The sequence below is a fragment of the Penaeus chinensis genome, chromosome 7, assembly GCF_019202785.1.
Source record: "Penaeus chinensis breed Huanghai No. 1 chromosome 7, ASM1920278v2, whole genome shotgun sequence".
In the NCBI taxonomy this organism is placed as follows: domain Eukaryota; kingdom Metazoa; phylum Arthropoda; class Malacostraca; order Decapoda; family Penaeidae; genus Penaeus; species Penaeus chinensis.
Window position 1 is genome coordinate 2,393,196 of NC_061825.1, and position 10,000 is coordinate 2,403,195.

The 10,000-nt window shown below is 42.0% G+C and overlaps 1 protein-coding gene across 1 annotated transcript in view; it reads left to right on the forward strand.

Moving 5' to 3' along the window:
* LOC125027286 overlaps positions 1–10,000 on the forward strand; it is a 359,951-nt gene that overhangs the window by 145,546 nt on the left and 204,405 nt on the right. The window contains exons 18-19 of the mRNA XM_047616260.1: positions 3,107–3,208; positions 3,421–3,484. Coding sequence (XP_047472216.1) covers positions 3,107–3,208; positions 3,421–3,484 — 166 coding nt within the window. The remainder of the gene's footprint in view (positions 1–3,106; positions 3,209–3,420; positions 3,485–10,000) is intronic.

Consider the following 10,000-nt stretch of genomic DNA (forward strand, 5'->3'; position numbering starts at 1 on the left):
CCCCTTGCCTATCTACTTTTTTCACTCCTCATTTTCTAATATTCTAGGCTAATTTCCCGACCACAAAGATGAAATATTTCAAGGATGGCGGTCGAGTTGCGTTTTTACAATAATATTTCTAATTGCATAATGTGAGGACTCCGGAGAAGAAATTCCAAAATCAAAATGAGTGGCTCTTCTTGAAACATTTTACAACCTGAACGTCATTTCACGTAATGCGACTCTGCGAACTGACTTTCTACAAGGAAGATCGCAGAACAACTTTACCGAAATGAATTCTCTCTCTCTCTCTCTCTCTCTCTCTCTCTCTCTCTCTCTCTCTCTCTCTCTCTCTCTCTCTCTCCCCCCCCCTCCCTCCCTCCCTCCCTCCCTCCCTCCCTCCCTCCCTCCCCTCCCTCCCTCCCTCCTTCCCCCCCTTCCCTCGCTCTCTTCCCCCCCTTCCCTCGCTCTCTCCCCTTCCCTCTCTCTCTCCCTCTCTCCCCCTCCCACTCTCTCAAAGGTGATTCTCTCTCCCTCTCCCTTCCTCTCCCTCTCCCTCCTCTCCCCTCCCTCCATCTCCCTCTCCTCTCCTCTCCTCCCTCCCTCTCCCTCTTCTCCCCTCCCTCTATCTCCCTCTCCTCCCTCCCTCTCCCTCTCCCTCTCCCTCGCCTCCCCCCTCTCCCTTTCCTCCCCTCCCTCCCTCTCTTCCCCCCCCCTCCCTCTCCTCTCCCCCCCTCCCTCTCCTCCCCTCCCCCCCTCTCTTCCCCTCCCCTCTCCTCCCCTCCCTCTCCCTCTCCCTCTCCCTCTCCCTCTCCTCCCCTCCTCCCCTCCCTCCCTCCTTCTCCCTCTCCTCCCCTCCTCTCCCCTCCCTCCCTCCCTCTCCCTCCCTCCCCTCCCTCCCCTCCCTCCCCCTCCCTCCCCTCCCTCCCCTCCCTCCCCTCCCTCCCCTCCCTCCCTCCCTCCCACTACGACTATTATTACTACTATTACTACTACTACAGTTCAGCTCAAGAAATAAATGATGGCGGTTCCGTTCTCAAAGATGATCAATGCGACGGTGATTTTTTTTTTTTTTTTATCTCTTATTTGTTCTCGGTATTGTCCACTGTACAACAGACGCTGCACTCTACAGCTATTCGAGTTCATCCCCAAGCCTGCTGCAAAGTCACGCACTCATCTTCCCTTTTGCACGACTCCGAAGGTCGGATTTTCCCCTTCGTCATCGTCGTCATCTCCCGTGCCCTGATTTTCGCCTCGTAGGGAAGTGAATTAGGCCCTTATTGCCTGCATCCGCATGATATCTCTCAAGGAGCAATTTCCTCTTTAAAAAAAAAAAAAAATGAAGTCTGTTTTTCTTCGATAATGCATATCAGAGTAATCATGTGAAGTGGCGTTTCGCGATGTCGCCTTGCAAGAGTTCGGCAGTCGGGAGTGACAGGGGGTCGAGAAGTTAAGGCTACTCGTTTAAAGTTCCGAACACGACCGTGGCGTAGGCCGTAGGGGTGGAAGTGGCGCCACGCTCGGTAGTTGGTGGTTTTAACTGACTCTGTGTCATTATTCATGTAAGGAAATTCTCATGATACTTGCTTAATCATTAAAGTATTTGTTGTGCTGCGCAGTGTTCGCTAATTAGGGATTAATGTGTGTCTTTGTAAAAAAAATAAAATTGTGAAAATATCCTATAAAGTCCATTCTAGGATATTCTTTTATGATCGTTTTTGCTAAGGTTGATATTTTGTTGCTGTTGTTGTAGGTTAAGAATAGTTAAGTTGTAATATATTTTGATAATATTGTAAATACGGCCGTGACCGAGCATGGTTTGCTATTTGGGTCCCTCATTTCGGTCTTATGCATTTTTAAAGTTTTGTTTTCATTTTCATTGCTTGACCGACCGAAAGTTCAGCGTAGAGAATGTTAGTGTTTTAATTTATCATTACTTTATATTTTTATATTTTTTATATATAGGACACATTGTGAGCATTGGCAACTTTTCCCAAAGCTGTTGCGAATTTATGTATTTTCGATATCGCTGGAATTGTGAATAGAACGATTTGTTTTTTCCATTATCCACAATGATTGATATGAGAATTAAGTAGCTTAAAAAAGAACATAAAAGATATACTCTGTGAGGCAGGATGTGTGCAATCAGTATTATGAGTAGCAGTTTCTTTTCTGCATAAATAGGGCCTCATAACGACCAGTATAAATGTGTATAATTTAAGTCTTGTCTGAATCGATGTTTTTGGGCATGTAAAATTAAAGGTAAAAAAAATATTTTCATTTAAAGATAGCAGTCTGTCTTTCCTCTCTCTTCCTCCCCCTCCCCCCTCATCCCACTCCCTCCTTCCTCATTCCACCTCTTTTCCTTCCCTTCTTCTCCTCTTCCTCCTCCTCCTCCTTTTCCTCCTTTTCCTCCTCCTCCTCCTCCTCCTCCTCCTCCTCCTCCTCCTCAATTTCCTCCTTCTCCTCCTTTTCCTCCTTTTCCTCCTCCTCCTTTTCCTCCTTTTCCTCCTCCTCCTCCTCCTCCTTTTCCTCCTTTTCCTTCTCCTCCTCCTTTTCCTCCTCCTCCTCCTCCTCCTCCTCCTCCTCCTCCTCCTTTTCCTCTTCCTCCTCCTTTTCCTCTTCCTCCTCCTTTTCCTCTTCCTCCTCCTTTTCCTCTTCCTCCTCCTTTTCCTTCTCCTCTTTTTCCTCCTCCTCTTTTTCCTCCTCCTCTTTTTCCTCCTCCTCTTTTTCCTCCTCCTACTCCTACTTCTCCTTCGCCTACTCCATCTCCCCCCTCCTCCTTCATCTCCCCCTTTTCTCCCTCCCCTCCTATTCCTCCCCTCCTCTTCCTCCCCTCCTCTTCCTCCCCTCCTCTTCCTCCCCTCCTCTTCCTCCCCTCCTCTTCCTCCCCTCCTCTTCCTCCACTTATCCCCTTTCTCCTTCTCCTTCTCCTTCTTCTCCCTCCCTCCCTCCCTCCCTCCCTCCCTCCCTCCCTCCCTCCCTCCCAATTCCTATCTCTACCCCCTCCCCCCCCCATCCCCTCCCGCTTCTCTGACATACGCAATTTCCTCATCCCGCAAAGCCATATCGTAGCATGTATTTGTACCCTTTAAAAGTGACCCTTTTTGTTTCTTTCCGATTGCAGGAATATGTGAACCCGGAGAATTTAGCAGCAGAGCTCGAGCGGGAGTTGCTGGCTCTAAAGCTCCATGTGGCTCGCTCTCATGCCCTTCTCCATCACTACCAGGTAAGTCGGTTCGTCGTTAGAGCATTTGCAAGCAGACTTAGAGAGAGAAATTGGCGATAGCCCTTTAGAAAGATAATTGAGAAAGCAGGGTTAAGATACGTTTTCTGAAAGGTACGCATTTGGGGAAGTTTTGTGAACGTACGTAGGCCTGATCATTCTTTCTTGTGTCATTTTGTGCTACGTCCTAATGACTTCTGTTGTTTTCTGGTCAGAGCTCGAGTCTTTATGGCAGCAGGAGCGAGGTGTCCACGCCCCCCGCGCCGCCTCTGCGCCAAGGTAAGAGATGTAAATGACTGAAGAAGGAAGCGAGGGTGTAAATATACTTGTTTATATAGGTGTATCTATATTTCCATGTGTGTGTGTGTATATATATATATATATATATATATATATATATATAGACATATATACACATATATATACATATATATACATATATATATATATACATATATATACATATATATACATATATATACATATATGTATGTATGTATGTACATATCCTTATGCATATTCATACACATACATATGTGTATATATATGTTTGTATATATGTATGTGTACACGTCCAGATGTATGTATATCGGTATGTGTGGATGTATGTGGTATTTTTTCATTATACTTTAGGTCTCAGGTTTTTAACCTTTTACCTACCCTTTGAGCATTTTTAGTGTTATCCATATATACCCTCTCTTGAGTAATAATTGGGAGAAAACGTGGAAATAACATTGGGTTTTGTATACTTCCACTTTATGAAGGTGTTACGGTGAAACATATTGCATTCTCCTTGCTGAAAAGCATTTTATCCACGCTTTTAATAATGCAACCATACCTAATACTCAAAAATTGAATAAGGAAATAGTAAGGAGCCACTATTTACACACATTCCCTGTATATTATTACAAAACAGTAGCTACTCCGTGCCTTGAAGATAACCAGAGAACAATTTCTGCTGCTTATTTTTAACCCGAATTCAGAATAATAGCGTGATTTGGCATATGCTCTGTCTTTTTCACATCCATTATAGTGTGTTAAATATGGCATCACAGGTTCAACCAGTGCAGGGGAGACGTCAGGTGGAACTGGAAGTAATATTTCTCTCTAAAGGCTGTCAGAATACAAGACGCCTATGGAGAGCTTACCTCATGATAAACCTTTGGCGAATGCCCAGGTTTGCGCGTGCCCCTGGTTGAAAACGACGATTAATTGCCACAGAGTGCAACATTTTTTTTTTTTTTTTTTCAAAAGCGGATCTAAAAATGTGATAGAAATTAAAGTTTGCTCCCTTACTTGAAAAGGAACAAACAAGAATAGTCACGTTGCCACATTGAAAAGATGACTAACGAATATTACGACATCACCTCTTCTATTCAGTCAAATTGCTGCGTCAGTCTTTTTTTCTATATTTGATTTGTAAGTTCTTTGTGGTTGAGTCGCGGTATTTTACGACTGTCAGATTCCTTCGTTTTTTGTTTATGTACGGAAGCGAAACTGTTGCAATAATCTGTTTTTTCTGTCATTATTTTCATGTTAATATTGTAAGTTATTGTTGACTATTGATTCGAAGATTTAACACATCTACAACGTAAGCCACGGAGCATATAACAGAGAAAAAAAATGATGGTATATTAGTTGTATGAGATACAGCGGCTTTTGGTTTCGGTAAAATCGTAGGAGAAGGTCTGCGAGCACGATCGGCTGAAATGTGCATTAGCTTGTGTATTGTAGAGCATTGTGCCTCACCACCCCAGATCACAATCTTTCGACGCAAACTGATTTTACTTATTCATCGCGTAACAATGCAATGTCCTGAACTGGTCAAGTTTTGGCAGGTGAGTGTTGGTTGTTGCAGTTTACAGTGTGCAGTCGGTAGAAAGACACAGCAGTTAATCAACAGGTGGAAGGACGGGTGCGGCTGTACATTATGACGATTAAATGAATCCTAAATCAAACGAATACTTTAAAAGTTGATCATTCAGTTGGTTCAAAATTAACCAATAAGTAAGACACAGCTTTTATTACTGTCGAAGAAAAAAATGCATTACTTGAATAATCAAACTAAATGTGATTTAATTATATAAAAAAAAAAAAAAAAACGATGGATAAGGGGAAATAACAGAAAAAGGGGCGTATGGGAGAGGAGAGGGAGGGGAATAAGTGGTTGAGTTATGGGAGAAGGAGGAGGAGGGAAGGGGGAGGGGGCAGTGAAGGGCATAAACTTGGTGGAGGGGAAGTGAATCTAAGGAAGATTTGGGAGTAAGACGGGGTGGCAGAGAGGGAAAGGGGAAGGTAGAGGGAACAGGAAAGGAATAGGGAGAATGGAGGCGAATTTCCATGGGTCCAGCTAGTCAATAAATAAAATGAAAGAATTTTCCAGTGATTCCCACTTTTTTTCAATACTGTGATTAAGCGAAACCATTTGCAGTAGCACGGAAATAATGCCGAAGTATATTGCAACGCATTATTTTGTTGAAAATATGTAAAACGCTCACCGGGCCTAGCGAACTACTTCCTCCCGTGTTCCTCCGCGCCTCAAAATTCCCTTCTAACACTTGGAATTCCTTCGTTGTACTAAGATCGAAGTAGTTCTCCTTCAGATCAAAGAAAAAGAAAGAAAGAAATGCGTGGTTTACATTCGGAGCAAGGCAGTACAAGCCATGCAGTTTTAGAGTTTATTTGGTTTCGTTCTATTTCTACATTTCGGCGCTTTATTTCTGTTTATTCTCGCAGTGTTCTTGCATATGTTTTGATATGTCTATAGTGTTTACTTTATTTATTTACCCGGGCATTACCTCAGTTATTTTTTCATGTGAAAAGAGGGAGAAAGAACACGAGGGAGGAGAGAGGGAGGGTTAAACAGACGAATAAGTACAATGTCAACCCAGGCCCGGATGACATACATGTGGAGGAACTACTTATAATTTATTAATTGTTTACACAGAGATCGCTTCACATGTACTCGGTCACCAAGGAGCTAATAATTAGTTCTATCTTCGTTTTTAGTATCTTATTATTTTAGTTATCGTTTTTATATAATTATGCTAATCATAAGGCCAGGCGTAACAAGAATAATGTTCAAGTTAATAGCGTTAGACCCCCCCCCCCCCGCGCAAATTCAAGGAACAGGGAAACTAGGCTGGCTGAGCACTTATGGAGCCGTCCGTTTGCAACAAAATTCACTAAAAACTACAATGGACAGTATATAAACCCTGACTGATGGGTTAAAGGTGAAATATTGTCCAAAAACCCATACATATATAGATTTTTGGAAAATTAAACTAACTTATATTTGATATCGGTGGTGTCTATCCCTTGTCTTCCAATGTAGAAGATACATACCGCTAAAAAGTTCATCATGACCCATGGAAGTAAGGAAAGAGAACGAAACAGAAGCGGCATATCGGCGACTACACAAAGAACCAAACGCTGAATATAAAGTGGGGTCATCTAAGAGGCGCATGCTTTCGTTGGCAGGGCACGGGGTAGATCAGAAGACAGGCTTTACATATGGAAACCGCACTCTAAACGTGGAGGAACTAGATCTGCATAGATTTATTAATTCATTTTCGAAGCATTTGGGACGCGTTTGCCGTGTAGTTTTTTTATTTTTTATTAAAGGATTATGATGATTGTACCTTTTTTTTTTGTATCTGCATATTGAGTCTTAAAGGGGGTTTGATGGCCTTTGAAACAGGTCTTTGCTCATTTTAGGATACTCGTAAAACGGAATGCACCGATCAGGGAGGAGGATTAATATTCCTTGCTTTTGATAGTGAAATACGGAAGGATAATCTTAAAATCAAATTATTTAGATATAGGAAACGGGGAGGGATTTAAATGTAAAAGGCTTCTGCTCCTTCCCTGTGATCATTACCATCCTCCCCGATATTCAGTTTATGTTGATCCTTCACTTTAATATAAAAGAATGCTTTATAATTTATCCCGGATTGTGGTATGCCTTTTATCCATCCCCCCTCCCCCCAAGCCATTAGCTTCATCTCGCTGCTTCATGCTTTTAGAAAATTCGTTCAGGACTACCCATTGTGCCCCAGGACAAGGTGCTCGTATTTACATTTAAGTGACCCTTCTGGCATGTCTTTTAAGTTGGTCTGAGCATTAGAATAAGTTTTTGCATGAAAGAGTATATATATATATATATATATATATATATATGTATTTCATTTGTTTTTGCATTTGTTTTTTTGCACGGCATATGATCTGGGCAGGTTATTCTCAGGAGAACCTCGTGTCTTCATTGTGATTTATTTATTTATTTGTTTTTATAGGGTTAGTATTTTAAGCTTTTCTTTAAATTATTGACAGAGCGTATGTTGGAAACATGAGTTCCGTCAATGTATTTTAACCCATTTCAGGCGTATACACGATTGTCTAGTTGGTAGGCTGACGCAAGAACACAATACCTTTAAACCGCGCCCAGCAACTTTTTTTTCCCCCTTTGATCTTGTCACTGCTGTTCGTTTTTATTTTCTTGTTTGTTGATTGATTAATTAATTAATATCTTTTATTTATTGATAGTATTTTGCTTGAAGTTGGTAATTACAGATGGGGAAACCTGTTTATTAGTACGAATGTCCGCATGTTCCTCAATATAAGACTGAATATTGAAGGGAAAAAATACAGGCGATCGGGTGAACTATAAAGCGTAGGTGGACTATAAAGTAATGAACTTATGCAAATTAGTATAATATTTCTATGAGTGCAATATAGAGTTAACTCAGCTGAAACTAGATGTGCTTTTTTATCACTGATGCTGTTTTAGTCATTACTTTTACGAGACCACATACAGAACGGTGCAACAGAATTGGAAGGCATATTGTCACGAAGATAATAGCACTCGTATCAAATACTACAATAGCGTATTGATTCCAGATATCTTTCTTAAGCAGTGTGTTTGGATATAACAGCTGTCGTAGGATCGATGGAGAATGCAATACTGTCCGTGGTATGTTGAAGTGACGGTGTAAAAATAAAATAGTTATTGATGGGAAAAAAGCCAATGATTTTTTTTTTTTATGGTGTTTGCGAAAGCCAGATGTTCTGTAGTCATGGTGATGAGCACGGATTTTTTGAAGATAAGTTTTTTTTCGATGTGCGTGTAGAGTCTGTCTAATGCTCGGCCTTTTGAGTTGTCATTTTTATTTTATTTGTATTTGTTTCGTTGTTTATTTATCATTCTTATTGTTTTCTATCGCAAGGAAATGGATTCTTTTCTGCGATGTTTTTTTATCCTCTTTTGACGTAAATTATATCAGAAGAAAGATCATCAGGAAAGCACACGCGCATGGAACAAGCAATTGACATTTTTAGGCAACGCCATGTCCACAGAGATTCATCATTTTCGAAATACAAAACATATATTCTGACTTGTTCTTATGTTGGGTTGATCGCGCTTGTGTACAGGGCGACAATTACAAAAGGAGCGCGTTTGCCTTAGGCTTCAGTTATTGTCTGCGGGTTGATTGATATGCCTTTGTCGGTCGTCACTCACCCTTTCGCTCGAGTTCCAGCGACTGGGGATGGCCACCGGTTTCAGTATTGAATGAATTGTTGCTCTGTATTTTTATACCGCGTCTATATATGTGCACAAAGTGGGGTTGTTGCTTGTATTTCGTCTTCTGTAATTGCACAATTGATGTTGCATTCTTTCGGAAATCTTCCAGTGGTGGTGGTTATTGAACCAAACTGCTTGTTAAACCTCACGGTAGTGAGGTTTAACAAGCAGTTTGGTTCAAGGCTGGTCTGTTGATACTTCGTTCTTACAGCCAGTGTCAACATTGCCGATTCCCTTTCCAGTCGTTGTGCAATCCACTTTTTAACGGCATACGGCAATGCAGCTTTGCTTGTGTACATAAGACATTTCCTTTCATTTTTATCTTTCCCAGCGCGGTCGCCTTTGTTTGTATAAATATCTTGGTGTTCTTATTGATGATGTCCATATAAAGAGACATTATGTATCAAAGAGAAATGTGATCGATAATAGTTATTAAAATAACCGGGATACTGCTCAGAGAATTCAATAAATGGAAAAGATCCCTCAGTAAGGGGAAGAAGAGAACAGCTGTGTTTGTAGGCATGACCATCCCGATGTTCCGTAGTCCCTATGTTTCCTGATGTGAGGTTAGGATAGGAGAGGGACCTGCAACCGAGGAATGGCAAGCTGTTATGTTATTCTTCGTGAAATATTCATGCGCTGTCGCTGGCGCACGGGGGTTAGCCAGAGGTAAGTGATTGCGGACCTCGAATTAGCAGTGATGAATTGAATATACTTTCCAACCATATGGTGTCCTTCCCATGCATGGCCTCGACCCCAGTAACCAACATAGCTTACTTGGCAACGCCCTTGAGCCTCAAGATATTGTTTACTTGTATTGTGTATTTCGCCTCTTGTCGGCTTTACTAAGCTCTTATCCTCTCCCTTCTCCTCTCCCTTCTCCTCTCCTCTCTCCCCTCTCCCCTCTCTCCTCTCCCCTCTCCCCTCTCCCCTCTCCCCTCTCCCCTCTCCTCTCCATCCACTAGGTAAGCGTAAGATATTCATGAATGTACCACAGAACTGACCGGTTCAATTTGATAGCAGCGTAGAGGCAGCAGCTCAGCTAAGTCCGACATACAAAGCGCTGGAAATCGTTTTGGGGAAAAGTTGGCCCCGAGAGGACGAGGGATGAATGCTGCGAATTGCGTCCAAGCCGTCAAATCCCAGCTGACTACTCCTTGAAGCTTGGGGTCTCGAAAACGTTTGCTTTTTTTTGTGTGTGTGTCTTCTGGTTCGTT